Source organism: Falco cherrug, chromosome 2, assembly GCF_023634085.1.
Source record: "Falco cherrug isolate bFalChe1 chromosome 2, bFalChe1.pri, whole genome shotgun sequence".
In the NCBI taxonomy this organism is placed as follows: domain Eukaryota; kingdom Metazoa; phylum Chordata; class Aves; order Falconiformes; family Falconidae; genus Falco; species Falco cherrug.
Window position 1 is genome coordinate 83,828,966 of NC_073698.1, and position 17,957 is coordinate 83,846,922.

At 36.7% G+C, this 17,957-nt stretch overlaps 1 protein-coding gene across 1 annotated transcript in view; it reads left to right on the plus strand.

The window, feature by feature from the left end:
- The window catches only part of RPGR (retinitis pigmentosa GTPase regulator), a 60,682-nt gene extending 47,491 nt beyond the window's left edge, over positions 1–13,191 (plus strand). Inside the window, exons 15-18 of the mRNA XM_055702060.1 lie at positions 8,062–8,237; positions 8,451–8,490; positions 9,808–9,893; positions 10,924–13,191. Of these exons, the coding sequence (XP_055558035.1) occupies positions 8,062–8,237; positions 8,451–8,490; positions 9,808–9,893; positions 10,924–11,145 (524 nt within the window). The 3' untranslated portion in view covers positions 11,146–13,191. The remainder of the gene's footprint in view (positions 1–8,061; positions 8,238–8,450; positions 8,491–9,807; positions 9,894–10,923) is intronic.
- The last annotated feature ends 4,766 nt before the right edge of the window (positions 13,192–17,957 follow it).

A 17,957-nucleotide genomic window follows, 5' to 3' on the forward strand; every position in this document is an offset into this window, starting at 1 on the left:
TCTTTTTTAATGCAATCTGAGTTTTTTCTTGGTGCATATAGGCTGAATTTATGAACTGTGAACTCACCTGAACTTCTGTGTATTGTCTTTAATTTTATAATGAGTATTTGGGGAGCAGAAGCAAGCTCAGAAATAACAGGATCTTTGAACAGAAGAACGTTGTCAGATCTGTAAAAAGGCAAAAAAGGGCAAAGTAAATGTAAAAGGGAAAATCCTCAACTCATTTCTAAATGTGCAATTCAAATAAACAACAGTGTTTAGTACTGTGGCATTCTGTGAGCAACTGAGCAAATATTTTGCTTGTACAAATGGCAAAGCTATAGTTGTGTCCTCTGTGAAGTTCTGAGCATGTTCGTGATCTGAAGTCACTCACTAAGTTGTAGTATTTTTATACACTTTTTCATGCTTTAATGTAGAGAGGAGAGGTTAACTTTTGCATATTGAAAAGATTTTGGAGAGATAGATTTGGCATTTGAAAATTGCACTGCTGAGAGCTACAGAGGCTTTATCTATTGCCAAAAGAAAAAGCAAGTACACTTAATTGCTGTCCTTTTTAAGGATTTGTGATAATGCCCATTGCTTATTTGCTTGACAATCTCATGCTATAATAATTTAAACAAATATTAATATAATTATCTCAAAACCCTATACTTAGTTATGAAAATATTTATTATCAGGGCCCTGAAATGTCAAATGTAAAGATATTTACCATTCTGGCTTTCATATAAGTCCCAGCACTGAAAATCAGACATGACCTTTTTTCTGTTTGAGGTAGGTTGCAGGGCAGTCTGCTGGAATGTCCCAGGTTCAGTGTTACGGGTTTAGAGATTTATAATTTGTCATGCGTACCCCACCTTTCACACAGAGTTGCATTCGTGGTTTCTGTGAAATGTAAAGTATTTGTGGTTTCATACTGAGAGCCTGAGAGAGTGCTAAACAAAAGGTAGCTCTAAGCAGAATTTTATATTAAGCAAAGCCTTTATATGCACCTATACCTGTAAGGATATAGATTACAGCAGTATTGAAGAGTAATATTTCCCACTCCCTGTATACCAGTGATAATACAAGAGCCCGGGCTGTGCTTTTCAACTGGAAAGTCAACAATAATGACCAGTCTAATAAGAGTTTGGAATTGTGGGCCACCCTGGCAGAGGCTGGTATTCTTACAGGAAGTTTAAAATACTTACTTTCATTCTAGCCAAGGCACAAAACAACTCTCGTAATTAGAAACACAGCAGCACAACTGCTGCAAAATTTAATCTCTTTTACTAGGCACTTCATTGAGGAAGAGAACAAAGGAAACCTGAATGTGTCCTGTATCAAGAGTACAGAAAGAAGTTGAGCTGTGCTTTAAAGCCAGCCTTCAAATAGCTGGAGAGTTGTGTCAGTAAGTTGGGTGTGCCTTGAAAAATCAACCTGTAAAAGATGAGAATGCATTCAAAGATTATTGACAGTTGTACCGTCAAAGCATTTTGAAATGGGGGATCTTCCCTGAGAGACCCACTCTTGCAGGGTGTGGAGATTTTAGCAGTGCCTTGTGTGGCATCCTGTTCAGGAACGTACAGAGACCAAAGAATCTTGAAGAACCTTCCTGCATGCTGTGATGTTATTGATGAAAATTTGCCTTTGACGGTATTTTTATCTGAGCACTGAATAATAATCAGCATGATTAAGGCAGGATTTCAATGAAAAGCACAGGGTTTTGGAGAGGTATGTAGTACTCAAAGCTTTGTGGCACAGTAAAAGCGGGAAGTAGTGACTGTCCTCATTCACTTGCAAATATGTGGGAGCTGCATGACAAACTCCAGACACTAAAACTTTTTTTCTAAGAATTTGGAAAAAGTGCACAAACTGCATCCAAGTGTGCACTAATATTCCCAAGCTAGTTTTTCTCTGTGTCTGTTAGCATGAAGAAGTCATTTTATGCAGCATAGTATCTTCCAGAGACTTGCTAAGTTTTTGAGGTAACATCAACAAATTCTCATTTGGATTTGCTTATTATATTTCATATGTTTTGCTTAAGTACCCAGGAGTTATTTTGGTATGCTATTTCCAAGTGACTGAATATTAAAAGGTATTTATATTACTATGTAAAATAGCTCATAAGAGATTATACGTGATGTAAACAGTCTCCAGCTTGTTTTATGATTCTTCACAAAACACCTTAAAAATCCTTTATAGTTCTATAGAGATGTTTTCTTTCCTTTTCACCCTGGAAATTGGTATTAAATTTATTTGTTCTCCAAAGAAAGCCAACATTTTTGAGAAGATAGCAGTTTTGTATATGAAAGCTGTAGTACGTCTGAGCTATTTCAGATGCTGATTTATCTTGGGGAATAAGTAATAAAAATTTGTTCTGAATTGCTGGGAAAGGAGAATCCTTTCAATAACTATTTATATTGGTTTTGTAGTGAATAGTCAAACCCTAAAACAAACCTGAAAGTACAAATACTGTCTTTTTTAGAATGTAGATTTACATTAAAATTGTATACATTGTTAATTAGTTATTTTTACTCAAACAAGAATGCAGAGTAATCTTTCTCCATGTACACTGACAGCAGCAAGCTGGCAAGCCACAGAATAATGACACGAAAGCCAACTGAAATAACCTTTAACATAATGCCATCAAAAAAAGGCATGTCTACTACTTTGTAATAATTGTCAGTGTACAATTGCAGAATGACACCTGAAGTCCTGAATAATAAATGTAATCAGATTAACTCTCCTAATGCAAGGTATGTGTACTGTCAGTCTGTGGCAAAAGTGCACAGATCTGTGGAAACTTGTAGGTCCTTGTATTGGACTTTTAGTAAATAAAATATATTGTGTAGCAAAGTATTGGCAGAAAAAGACAGGAGAACAACATGAAAAATGAGTCTGCTCAGTCAGTTTCTAACAACGTTATTTACAGCTATATATTCACTATTTTATTCCATTTTTCTCAGGGTGACACCATCCTGTTGGAGGATGCAATTGAAGTATCACAAGTATTAGTGTGGTAATTAGTCATCACATTATCAGGGTAATCAGTGTATCACTATGTGGGCATCTGCTACTTTGAAACATTTTCTTCTGTCATATTTAGAAGGTGACGTAACTCTAATTTAAAGTTCAGTGTCTGCTTGACATGTAGCAATGGAAACTCACGCCTGACATAAAAATTATTTCCAATTGTTTCACTGTCTGCACAGCGTGCCTGAAATTCTAAGTTCAGCATTGCATTAGTATTCCAAGATACACGCATGACAGAAGCATTAAGGGACTGTTGTATCAGGTAATCCATGTCAAGTGCTCTTGACGTAGAATTGTACAATTAGGAAGCTAGTGTAACCTAGTGGAAGTCTAGGTGTTAACTTTTAGACAAGTTATGGCAACAGGCTCAGCTTTTTACTGAAAATTCTTTTAAGTTTATTCAGCTGAGCTCTTCTGTTTGACTACATGACAATATATAAGGAAAGCCTAGTTTGGCTTGTGGACTGCCTTACTGCTTGTAATTAAAAGAATAAGCTGTTAAATCTCTCATTTGAGTACTTACGTCTTTGAATTTTGTCAGTCATCAAACTGGACAGCTCTTTCTTTAGTAATCATTAAAATGAAAGATAATTCTCTAAGGTTTAGAGTAGCTGAGCTAATAGCTTCTCTATATTAATAGCTACAAAATGAAAGCCCAGTTCAAATTCCTGACCACAAATGGCTAGCACTATGTGGACTGTAAGGTGTTAAGCTTTCACTGTAACTGCTAAGTAGGAAACTACAAGGTATGTTTCTTAGCCTTACTAAGAGTTTCGTCAGGCAGTATTTCCAGTCATTTCATATCTGATAACTTGACATCATGACAAGACTGGTATCGGCAAAATGTGACGTGCCTGCCCATCCCCATACATCTCCAGCCCACGAAGGGTAGACAGAGCGATTTTTATTTTTCTCTCATCTGCATGTAAAGTCATGGTTAATATTGTTACTTTAAATGCTGTTTTAGTACAATGTTAACACAGTGTATTTTCCCAGCGTGGACAATTCAGGGGTGATGCTGATGTGCACTAGTATTTTGGAGAGCAAAGTGATAGCTAGTGGAGGATGTGATTCCTCTACATATTCCTTTTCAGTCCTGCATCAAAAAAGACGGATGGTCTGTAGAAATGTATTTTGTAGTTGTTTTTACTGATGCTGTACAAGGGGAGCATTGTTCAGTCCCATATGACAGCATTATGCCCATTGACCAACCTCCTTAGGCCTGATACCCATCTACTAAGAGTCTTCTACTTCGTAGTGCAACTCCTACTAGGTATGTATTCCATTCAGTTGTCGTATAGGCATGTAAGAGAGTCATGGCATGCTTTGGGGCATTTAAAGGTAATGGGTTGGACAGGTAATGGGAGAAATCTGTTCCTTAAATGATTAAAAACTCTGCTAAGCAATTGCTGGTTTATAGCTGCTTGGCAGAACAACGCCAAGGAAGAAGCATGTAGCTAACTACCTCATTCTCAGGTCTCTTTAATAATCTTCTCTGTGGATATTCAACAGTTTCCAGGGCAACTAGAAACAGAAATATCTTTTCTGTAAACCACAGCTTCCCAGAACTCTCTGTTTCTGAGGAGTACACCTAGTAATTACAGATTCCTCTTCATCACTGAGTTTTCACCAGATTTTTTTAAAATCTGCAACTAAATTTCTCGTCAGTGGTTTTGAGACTTTCTTCCCTAGAAACATAAAATGGTGGTGGCAGACATAAAATATTTTGACTTCTTGAGGAGGCCTGGAAAGATACCATAAAACTCCCCTTCTGAAATGCTAACTATGAACAGCCTGTCTGCCAGAGCTCAGTTTCCACAAAGTATGCAAGAGGGATCCCCAGTGAAATAGTTACTACAATATCGAGAAACCTAGTTTGCAGCTGTCCTTTGAGCAAGGTCTACCATGAGACATGTGTCTCCAGTCTTCAGTGAGACTGTCTTTCAGCTAGAGGATGATACCAGGTGGGATACGGCATGGAACAGAGTGAAATTTCCCCCCCTCTGTCCTGTAGACATAAGACCATTTTCATAGAGCATTCATAAATGAAATGTCTGTATTATGTATTAACCTGCCCAAAGAAAGCTAGCTGCAGCCATTGTAGCAGAAGACAGTTATACCCACTGAGGCAATACATTTGCCAAAACAGTAAGGGAGTGAGGTCATTCATCCTCTAACGCATGGATAAAGCAATTTTATCCTTAAGAATGTCTTCATTTGAAGGTCTAGGTTTGCAGGGAAACCAGTGTAAATGCATGCAAAAAATTAAGCAAGTAAAGCAGTTGTACAAAATCTGTTAAGTCTACCAGACTTTGAAGATTCATGTTCGGCTGTACTGATTTAACATACTAGAGGTACAAAATGTTTAAGATTGTTTCATAGTACCAACCACTTTTTTTGTCCTTGAAGAAACTGGAACCTGAGGCTTAAATGAAAACAGTTTCAAGTACTTTACTTGTATATTCTTTACAACTTTTGACTTTCTGTGTGTGAGACCTTGGCCAAGCCAGCTTCTCTGTATCTGAGCTTTAGAGGTGAAACTATAGAGGTCTTACAGCATAAACCTCCTGAAGTATTATGAAAGAGAGTAATGCAGAGACAATACATACATATAATATATACCTATAACATAATATGTACATATATGTATAATACATGTATACTTATATACATATACATATATATATATATGCTTTTATTAGTAGCCTAAAATTATTCAGAGACTTATTCTTTAGTGGCCAGATGACTCATCTTTTAAAGTAAAGAGTATCTGTTATATGATATTCTCATCTCTCCTTCAATACTATCGGTAAAAACTCTCCCAAACATGCCTATAAATGGACAAGCAGAAGTGGCAGTAATAAAACTGGGCTGTCAGAGTTAGAACAAGTTGTTTTAAAAGTTGAACAGATAAGGTGGCAGCCAGAGAAACCTGTGGCAAACCGCAAATACAGTAAATAGAAATGTGGTCAGTCTGGAAAGTTGTTCAGTTTAACAACAATAGGTGTCTTTGGAGTGAAATAAGTGTCACAGTTCCATCAATTTTGTTGATGAGGACCATAGCTCAGTTGCCTAAACAAACATACCTAATGTGATTTTAGGTGTTGGGGGGTATCCTGCATGGCTGTGAGTTGGGGTACAGAATAATGCAGGTCTCCGTAAGCCCCGTGTAAGGATGTCTCAGATTCCTAGGGTGTCTGAGTGATGCTTGTCAAATAAATTCCACGAAAGATCTCCAGTAACTACAATGGCAGCTTATATTTGATCTCCTTTGTAGACTCCTGCATTTAGATGTCTTCATTGAGGTGGCTAATAGGAAACATAGTCTTTATGATAGAATCCAAACCTGATACGCAAGTTCACTGTGAGCAGAACCTGAGCAGCCATACAGTGGAAGTTCAGCCATTATGCGGCTGCAAAAGAGCAGTGATTTTTGTCGGCATAGGAGTTATACATAAGTCTTGTAAGTTCTATAAGGCTATTGTAGGATCTTGTTGTACAGTTTCTGAAATGCTGTAACTAAGTTGATGTGGATGATACCATACTGATTGTGCTCTGCTGTTTTATTCAAGTATGCTAAATACGTATCCACCTGATTCTTCTCACCACATGATCAGCAAATTCTAGAATGCTGGCAGTTATTTTGTACTTTGTTAAGATGTTGTTTTATTCTTAGAATAAAGCTATTCTAAGTCCCACTGATCAATGCTGGGTTCATGAAGAAGCATAAAAAAGGTCTTTCTTAAATGTTATTCTATGACAACTTTCCTAGACATTTGCAGCATTTAGTTCTAATGAGATTTTCACCAAATTTATGAAAAAAACGGTGTTCTTCCTATCTTTTCTAATTTAGCACTAGACTGTGCTTCTAGGAAGTATTTATAAACAGCAAGTTCTGGTTTTCTGTTTCCTTTCAGTAGATTTAGTTGCCAGCTGAATGAGAATTAGAGTGCTGTTCCTCATTAGAGACCTTATTATCTGTGCAGGAGGAATGGTTTTGAAAGAAAATAAGCTTTGCATCTCTTAAATGATGTTTTGAATATTTAGACGAAAACAGTTGTCAGTGGATAGAAAGCTGGAGATCATTTGTACTTAGAGGTGAAGCTAGAAATAAGGTCAATTCTGAGATTGCATTATGTAACTGAAAAGGTGAGGATTGAAAGGAGAGGCTTTTTTTCCTGTCAGTTTGACTTTGGGACTGACTTTCATGTGAATGTGTCATCAATCTTTACTATGTAATTAGAAGTTCCACTCTCAGAACTCAAATCGTGACTACCTTTTTTGCCCACACTATATGGAACATAGGTATTTTTGTGGTTAACTGCTTGACCAGTACCTCTGTATCAGCAGAGCCAGAGATACTTACATGTGCTTGTAGAGTGGGATAAACAGTAGTTCAAAACTGGACTAAACTCTTTTACATTTAGCTGTCTTCACACTCTTGCTGTGTTTTGTAGATGCCTGTTACATACATACGTGCCTTACTAATCTTAAATTTCCTCCAGTGTGAAATGGTGGGGTTGAATGCCTTTGCCATGGTTTAACCCCGGCCGGCAACCAAGCCCCACGCAGCCGCTCGCTCACTGCCCCCCTCTGCCAGAGGGATGGGGAGGAGAATCGGAAAGGAATTAAAACTCAAGGGTTGAGATAAAGACGATTTAATAATTGAAATAAAATTAAAATGCAAGAACAATAATAATAATAACAATAGCAGTTATAATGAAAAGGAGGGAGAGGGGGAGAGGAATGAAATCCAAAGGGAAGGGAGGAAAGGAAACAAGTTAGCTGCACTCCTAATGTTCACTGGAAGTCTGTTTGGTTTTTTTAAAATCTGTTAAACAAAAAATCTGTTAGCAAACCTTGAGTGAGGTCTCCTGTTTTTGTCCTTAGTCTGTCTACTCCTTGCAACATTTTATATTGAATTTTCTTTTCTTAGTTAGATTATGATGTGGGATGAGGACCATGATATAATCGTGCAGCATGAGTTTCAAAATGATGTTTTGGCCATTTTGTCAAAGGAACAAAACTTTTCTGGAGATGAAGAGACAGATGAGGAGGAGGAGGAGGAAGAAGAAGCAGAAGAAAAAGAAGAAGCAGAAGGAGAAGAAGCAGGAGGAGGAGGCACAGAGAAAGAGGAGGAAATAGAGGAAAAATGCAAAGAAGAGAAACATAGTGAAACACCTGATGGAGAGAAAAGCAGTAATAGTGCAGTGGAAAGTGTAGAGGTAAAAGCTTTTATGCTATTAAGTTACTGGTCTCTGAAATAATTTGGTTCTATAACTAACATTAGTTTGAATATATATGTAGCTATCTTGTAAATGCAAAGTTGTTGTTTGGGGTGGTTTTGGTAGAGGAAGGAACATGTATTTATGTGTTAATAGTTAAACATTTAGATTTTTAACAAGTTTGACGGAGATTTCATTGTTTTGTCTCTATAGACAGAAGAGACTACTCAGAAAGAGACCATCGTTCAACAGGGTAAGAATACAATACCTAAGAACTCTGGACCATTGCGGATATTCTAAAAACAAATAAAACATTCCAAAAGATGAAACTTCTAAACAATCTCTATTATAAAAATACTGAACAATACAATTATTGCCAGTAGTTGATAAAGCAGTTCTTGAGAGGGGATGAAATTTGAGAGGCAAAAATCTTTACTTGAAAGCAAAAAAATTCTTTTCCTAGTTGGGTACTGGAGGAAGTCCACACAAAGGACTTTCTTTTAGCAGGACTATATCTTACTTGGTAAAAGCAGTTCTCATTGTGTGGTGGCAAAGTAATGGTAATTGTATTATCTCTCAAGGAACTTCTTTAGATGCCATATTTCTTCACTTCAACAGAGATGCTTGTCAAAAGTCTGTCTCATCTCTGTCAATTGACATTTCCTCATTAGGTTCACAAAAAGATTATTTTAGGTGAAATACGGTAATTACTGAATACTGTTCAGGGATGCTGAAGATGTAACTCTAGATCTAGTCCCTTGTAGTTTTCATGGCAGTTTGAGTGAACTGTCATCTTTTAAATGCATATTCCTTTAGAAAAGCTGGGGAGCGTGAAGTTGGGTGCCCTATATGCAAGACAAGTCAAAAATACTTATTTTAGAAATTCTGGAATAATCTATAATTGTTCTTTTGAAAGTAAATAACAAACGTAATATAAAAAAAGACCACTGCCTCAATAATGAAGAAGCTATGACATTTATTTTCAATATTATAATGGAAATAGTTTGTCCAGAATAGATGCTTAAATATTTTTCCATCATCCAGTGATCTGGAAGTTTTGATACTAAGTTCTAAATTTATATCATTCATACAAGGAGTATAGGAAAATTTAAACACAGAAGCATCAACTCAGATGGAAAGTTTTTCCTTTCCCAGAATTGTTTCTATGGAATAAAATTCATGGTGAACCATAACTCCTGCCCTAAAAGTCAGCTTTTCCAAATTAGAATATATATTCAAAATCATTGTGCAAGGCATTGTCTTCTGTCAGCAAGAGGAAACTATGAGTGTCAAGTCAAAACATTTTATATAATGTCACTGCCGTAAGCATTCTGTTCTTGAAAATTGAGCATCTGGATAATGTAAGGGCATTATAGAGAGAGATTAAAAAATAAAAATAGCTTTGTCAGGCTGGACATCAAGTTGAACTGAATATCCCCACTACTTTTGTTTTTCTTTAAGATCCACATTTTTAGTGACTTTTACTTCAAAAATAATTGAAGAACAGTTTTTTCTGCTCTTAATTTGCAAAAATCAGAAGGAAGTTATGTAAACATTTATGTTATTGTAGAGAAAGAAAGCACTGACAATCACACTGTGAACAGTTCTTCGGAGAACACTCATGACCAAAAAACTGAAGGCATCGGGAGAAAAAAGGTATGTGGTCTGATTTTTCCTTCTAGTTTTATCAGTGACCAAAAAGGCAGTGGGCATTTACCAAGCTGAAGCAAATACCCCAGTTTACCTGATCTGCATAAACAATTCAACTGCTGAGCAGTCTGTTCCTTTTAAGATTTGATTTTGTGGTGACTTAAAACAAATAATTGCTCTATTAAAGTAAATCATAGTACTTCGGGCAGTAGAAATGAGATAAAGCCTGTTACCACCTGTTCATATACAGCATGCCCATAAAAGACAGGTTGTTAATCACATCGGATTTTGGCAGGGGTGAAAACTTAGGACTTGATTCCTATGGGACATTGTCTAAAAATATTTCCAACCATATTTCCCTCTGAAAGCAGCAGCTGAGCTGGTTGACCTTGTATTAATTTCCAACATGCACTGATTTAAAGACTGTGGGGCTTTTTATATATATATATATATAGATGCATGTTGAGGAGTACCTTATATGGAATTTCTTACAGGTTTAGGACCCAAAGGCTTCTGCAGAGACTGGCTACTGTGTTTCCTGTTGAACAAAGACCTTAAGCACCGATTAACTTCAAGCACGTGTGTAGTCTCACTGACATAAAAACACATTGCCATTAACTTTAATGGGACTACACACGTTTATAGTGAAGCAGATTAAGCATTTACTGCTCTGGGGCTTTGCAGATCTGAGCTGCTATTTTTGGATTTTGCCTCAGACTCTTGTCTGAAAGAAACACAAGTAATTGCACCACTTGCAGTATTTCGTATAAACTGTACAGTGTGTAATTTGACAAAACACAGTCATTCACTCCTCAGATTCATATATCCTGTTTTGTCACATTTAAAATATTGCAGCAGAATGTTTTTCATTAACATTTTTCAAGTAGTCTTTTTGGTTTGAAAAAATGATCTATTTTACCAAGGAGAAATTTGTGACCTAAATTGACCTTGGTATATACAGAAAGCTTTTCATGTTTTTTTGACTTTGAGTTTCACAGCTGTTTGGGGCATATTATTTACCTGTTTTTTACTTCAGTTTTCCCTGTTTAAGCGAAAGCCACTGACATGCCAGAAGAATGTATGTAGCAGAATGGAAGATAGATCTGGAAAGCCACTACAGAGTGAAGAAAAAGAAAAGGAAGATTTATCTGGTGAAGGCAGTAAAGATGAAAACCAGAATCATACATTGGAGGATTCCAGGGAAACTGTGACTAACCAGGACAGACGGATGAAATCTTCTACTTGCATATTACTCTAACACTGTTAGAGTATGTAAGAATGTGACAGTCTTAAAGCACAATAGTGCAATTTTTACTTGAAAACAGTTACGACTCACTAGAGCTGTTGATGGTTGCTATTTTGATTATTGATTGCTGTGATTTTAAACATGCAGAGGACTTTCTTGATATTTATTGGTAATCTTAATAGTTGCAATGCTTATCAGCACCTTGCTGGAGTTCTGTGGCCTTTAATGTTGGTGTTGTAAAGCAAAATATATTTTTTTACGTGAAAAGTTGGATACAGGCATTTCATGGTTTTTGCTAAATAATTTTATTCTGTTTCATCTACAGAGTACCACTGTCATTGTGATACTCTTGCAAAATTATATTTGATGTAAGATATTATTTGTTTTTAACAACCTAGGTAAGAATATTGAAGTTCACATTTTAAAGAGGGTACTCAGTTACTTAGAAATACATATGCCTCTTTCTGTTTTGACTTAGAAAAATAGCAATAAACTTTCAAGGTAACACATAGGCCATTACTGAGGAAGTTACTTAAGTATGTGCCTGATGTCATCTACAGCAGCAGTTCCATTGGAAACAGTACCTAAGAGTAGTGTAAGTTAAGTTTCCTGACAAACTGAGACTTGGAGAAACCTTTCATTTCTGAGAGATGCTGAACACCTTCGCTCCTGCTGATGGGACTCTTTCCTCACAGAATCGGGCCCCGTAAAAACTGAACATCCTCACTGTTGTTTCTGTTGGATTCTAATCCTATACTCTTCGAACATTCGTACCTTAATGAGTCTCTAGTGAAGCTTTCCTTGCAGGAAAATAATGTAATCAGAGTTACTATGGAATCTATTGGTATGACAAATAGATCGTTATGGGCTAAATATTCATGGTTTTCTCAGGCAACCTGGTTTTCTTCACATAGAGTCATGAATAATGAATCCCATTACTGGTATGGATGAGTGGAATGCATGGGTTTTTAATTAGTCCAAGAAGCTGAAGTGACAAACCGACTATTCTAATTACTAGCATTCCCTCTGAATGAAATTTGGTTTCTGAAAACTTAGTCCAGGTGAATAAGAAATGTGACCCTTACCATGATGAATCTAACCCAAGGTCTGTGTTTGCCCTTTATTAAAATATGCTTAGGTTTTTATGAATATACACAAGCTCTAGCTTAAATAAAAGATAAAGAATTATTTCTAAAGTGAGTACTTTTCAGAATACTTTACATGGGACAGATGACCATTGTAGAAAACCTAGGAAAATGTTACTTACATTCACTGATATATGAATATATTTTAATGTGCCTTTGGCTGTATTTCACCTTTGGATTATCAGATTTTCCTAGTTTCAGAGTCGCTTAAATATTATATAATACAGTCAGAAATGTCTGGAGTTGTTTTCAACCTGGAAGTTGATTCAGCTGAACACTTTGTCCCTGTAAGTGTGGCAGGTGCCCAGATTTTTTCACAGGGCCTCCTCAGTGCTACTGTAAGCATCATACTGAAAACCTGGATGCTTGAGTCATCGTTTTCCACAGTTAATTAAGATCCTTCTGTTTCTGTTATTTTTATTTGGGCTACTCTTTGGTTCTGCAGTGAACCTTACATAACCTATTTTTTTTCTGCCAATGTGCATTATATTTACATATTTTCATGTTTTCCTGAATGCACATGTGGTTTCTGTCCTACTTGGATACTGCTGTGAACAGTAAAGAAGTGGAAAAGGAGAAATAAAGTGACTAGTATCATCATTAATTTAAATAAGCTGAAATTATTTTTCTGAGGGGAGAGCAATCACAGAAACTGTTACCGTAAGGACAATTTCTTTCTTTAAAATGTGAACTAGTTTAGTGGAAAATATTGCTTTAAATGGGGAATTACCCTTAAATCTAATGTAATAGAAGTGTATTTAATGGATTCTAAACTGCTGTACATCAAGCAGTTTCAGGCACTTGTATGTTTATCTTGTCCATACACTTTGCTTAAGAAGCAGGAACAAATTAATCCATTCAGATGTCTTTTTTACATGTCTTCCTCGGTAATAAAAAAGATTAAACAAATAAACAAGTTACATGTACATGTGTATTAATTTAAAGGGCTTTTTTTTTAACACATTCATAATCCTTATGTTAAAAATGTAAGGGTGTTTTATTATTGAAAGGCTTTCAGAAACTAGTTAGCAAAAAGTTGTAGGAACATTTACAGTACATTTTCTCAGTTTTTTCTTACTTTCCCAAAGATAACTGTATCAACTTAAATCTCTCTTTACAGATTGCACAGCCCTGTCGTACAACTGAGGTTGTGCTTTAGAACTGCTGGTTTTCTAAAATTTCACCATCTACCCCTAGATGGAGTTTGTGCTCTTTGAAGGTGTAACCAGCCTCTGGAGCCAGAAATTTTCCTTCCCCTGGCCCCTGAAAATACTCACTCTGTATCAAATTTTCTCATTCAAAAATCTCTGAAAACTTTTATGTTGCTGGCATATTGCTTTGGCGTTAAAGTACTCTGGTTCCTTGACATGTATATATAGTGTATTTTTAAAGTTTTCAACTGTGTATTTGTAAAAATGTAAAGACAGAAAAATACAATTATTTAGTTCTCAATATATGCATAGATATTCAGTGGTCATATTCTGATACATAAATGTAAGTCTAGGTATATGTGTTTGATCTAAAAAGAAGTGCTATTAGTGCATCTTGCATACATATATATACACGTATATGCACCAATATGTATGTGTATATGTATATATGAATATACGTGTCTATGTAGACATGTGTATGTATATGAATGATCAAACGTGTACCTGACCTCTTGAAATTTCCATTTCATCCATATATTAACATATGCATATTTACTGATTTGCAGAAGCACAGGACTCATTTAGGCAGCTACCGTTCCTATGCAAGTTTGTGGCGATTGAAGTATAAAAGGAGAGAGCGTGCTGTTTGGACAGTATTTTATATATCTGAAGATTATAATAATAGTATATCAAAAGAACTTTGTGCAACTTTTTCCTTTTTCTTCCAGGAAATAGTTGTATAATATGCAAACTATATCCAGTCTTTGTTCTTAGGGAAGATTTTTAATTCATGCTGTTGACACCAGGGTAGTTGAAGTAAATTGAGTTAATATCATAATGCTAAACCACTCTTAAGTCCTGATAATCATATGTACACAAGTTAATTTTACATGACTATTGATAAACCAAGTATGGGTTCACTTAAAATGTACTTATGAATAACACATTCACTTGTCTAGCTTTTAACACCTAGCATTTTTGACATTTACTTAGTGTATCGGAAATGCTTTCTTGCACACAAAGCCCATTCTGTACTCAGTTTCTGCTGAAATTGCTGGCCAGGCTCCTTGCTGACCCAGAAAGGGGTGGTTCTTAAAGCAACAGTTACACTACTGCTACTGATACTGCGATCACTACTCTACATCTAAACGAAAGCTGCAGAGGGACCTTTTACAAGGGCATGTAGCGACACAACAAGGGGGAGATGGCTTTAAGCTGAAAGAGGGGAGACTTAGATTAGATATTAGGAAGAAATGCTTCACTGTGAGGGTGGTGAGACACTGGAATAGGCTCCCTAGAGAACAACCTGTGGATGCCCAGTCCCTGGATGTGCTCCAGGCCAGGCTGGATGGGGCTGTCAGCAACCTGGTCTGGTGGAAGGTGTCCCTGCCCCTGGCAGGGGTTGGAGCTAGGTGATCTTTAAGGTCCCTTCCAACCCAAACAGTTCTGTGATTCTATGATAATACCCCCCGGTGAAGGAGTAACACTTCACTCAGATTTATGGCATGTACCTAGCAGCATGGATGTGTGACAACACAGAAGAAAGAAATATTCCAAAATACCTAAAATATCTGGATTAGCAGTGGAAAGGAAATCTGTTTGAGTTAAATATTAAAATACAATATTGAGCACATTCAAAAATGCCTGAACGTTGTATAGGAAAATTATAACCATTTGCTTCATCCTTGGACTATTTTGTCTCTTTAAAACATAAATAAACTACCCTAAATTCCCTCAGAGTGTTTTTAAGAACATTATTTGTCCTACTCACTACTTACAGGGGGTTATAAATTTTTCACACCCTGTTATATCTAAATTCCTTTAAGAACATGAATAGTGTCCTGGTCAAGTGTGATGAGATTGCTGTCATGGTAAGAACTGGAGAAATCGATGCTTTGGTAGTTGGTCTGCTTTGCTCAGTGTCTCATACTGATGAGGTATCAAACTTTACACCTATTGGCCTTTCAAGACGGTGTTGGAATTCCATTTTAATCATGCTATATAATTATCAGTCTCTTTTTCAGGACCAGATAGTAATGACTCAACAGAAGCCTTGCAAAATCTCAATCTGGCTAAATTGTTGTTCTTTTATTTGTACACAAAGAAATCTTTCATTTTCAAGACGATTCTTACTTAATGTCGAAACAGTTTAGACGCAGCTGTTTCCAATAACATTCATCAAAAGTTGAAGAGATACTAACAGAATTTTAAGAGATGTTAACAGCTTTAAAAAAAAATACAGAGGTTTTGTTCTCAAATATATCTATTAAACATTAAACCATGTATCTGCTGATATATACCACGTACTTACGCATCAGTCTGTATCTAAGAATGCAATAGTGTCCTCACCAAAGTTTTCTGATTTGCTGGCTGCCTAAGACACTTCTGTGAGTAGGACACATGCACCCTCTGCCAGATAGAAGGGGAAAGAGGCAACTGGTGATTCTGAAGACTTGCTATGTATGTATAGTATGTATATGATATGTATGTGCCTGACACAGCCTTTCAGGTTGAAATTTTCCATAACAAGATAGTGGAGAAATTGAGGGGAAGTTAGTCTAGCCATCTCCTTCATGCCATTGCTGGAAGGGAGGGCACGAGGCCACCATTAACTGGGAAGACACAAAGACTTCTCCAGGTCACTGATGTAGGGACCACATAAGTCCTCAGGGATGGAACACAGACAGAGTGCTGCCCTGAACATATTATTTCCCTAAAATATGTTATTTCTACAGCCAAGGCAGTATATTCTTTTATATTTTTGTCAAGGAGTGTGCCATTAATGTTTAGGTGTTGCTGAAGAAAGAAAATTATTGGGATATAACTTAAGGTTATTATCTCACAAAAGAAACAATTTGATCATTAATTCTGTTATTCAAGCTTGTGAAACAAGAATTTCCATTGGTCTATGTCCTGACATTTTTAGCCAGTGATGCCGCCTTATAGGCTGGCCTCTAGTGTTTCTTTCCTGTTATCATCTTGGGAAAACCAGCTTTCTAATAGAAAACAGGGAAAACATGAATATTTCACTTAAAAATGCAAAACGAGCAAAGTCTGTTTGACTGACATGCCGTCTGCAGTGGAGATGCCTTTTGAAAATGTCACTGGGGGAAGCACCTCGGCATGAACCAAAGTACACATGCTGGCGGTGGGGTTTCATGGGTATGTGCTGACAGCAGCAGCATGGTAAGACTGAGGAATTTGTCTGTCCTTTCCCAGACTGTGCTCTATGTGATGCACATCTACCTACCTCTTTCTGACCACATTTTCCCCCGACTCTTTTTTTTTTTTTTTCTTTTCTATTTTTCTGTCTCTCAGTTCCTCACCACTGCAGTGCCTCCTGTTCCTCACCACAGCAGTGCCTGCAGCAGAGCTTCTCTTCCTGCCCGTTACCTCCACAGGTCAATCCCAGTCTTTGCTTCCATTTCGGTCTCCCTCTCCCAGACTGTCAGAGCTTCAGAAACATTCCAACACTGAAGTGAAACCCAACCAGCCTGCAAGCACCCAAAACGCCCCTGGAGTGGGATGCTAACAGGGACCAGCATCCTAGCAAATTTCATATGCAACAGGAAGACATCCAGAGGGAAAAATCTGCCTTAGGAGATGGCAGTTCCAAGCAGTTGTAAGGAGGGTCTAGTAATACCAAACAACGAGCAACAAATGCATATTTCATACTGTTGCTGTCATTAAACATCAGAAAGCAATTCATAAACTTCAATAATTTTAAGAATTGTACACAAGAATTGCATTATTATTATTGTTGTTGTTATTTTAGAGCTGTTTCTGCAGATATTACATGATTAAGTACCAGAGCATTCTCATTCAGTAAGGCCACTCACTGGGCTAAAAACACTGTGTAGTTTGGATTGGGCCCCCAGTTTGTCATCCTCTTATCTCAGCTAATCGAATCTTAGCTGGAGCTTCCAAAACTTAATTACACACAGCTGGGTTGTTGGGTTGGGTTTTTTTCCCTCATCATTCTTTTGCTATTTGGAGAGAAATGATTAGACTGCTAAACATTATTAAAAATTGTACTTTAATGAATTTCTCCTCTCCATCAAAAGCTGTATTTCTATTATCACTGCAACTGTAGTTAACTTACAGATATTCTGGTAAAGTAATAAAATTAAATTTCTGAACCACTATTAAAAAAAGCATGAAAGAGAAATTATGTGCTTAAATAAACCCCTTGGCATAATAAGAACATATCTTTAAGTCTCCAAAAGCACTTAACTTTGCTTTGTGTCTTACTATTTATTCAACTGAGAAATTCTCATACACTTTCATCCTGTACTATTGCTTAATTTCAGTTTTGAAATTTTTTATTTACCTTTGAACAGTCAAAAACTGAACCTTCTGTGAAAAGCATGCTGGTTATTTCTTGTGTAATGCCAGTAGTGCCTGGAACTCCAAATAACCACAAGCTTAAACATTTGGAATTTTTTCTATGAAAATAGAAAGCTGAACTGTGAAGAAAAAGTGGCCAGGACTATGCTTTCAAATGCAATAAATGTGACATTTGTTCAAT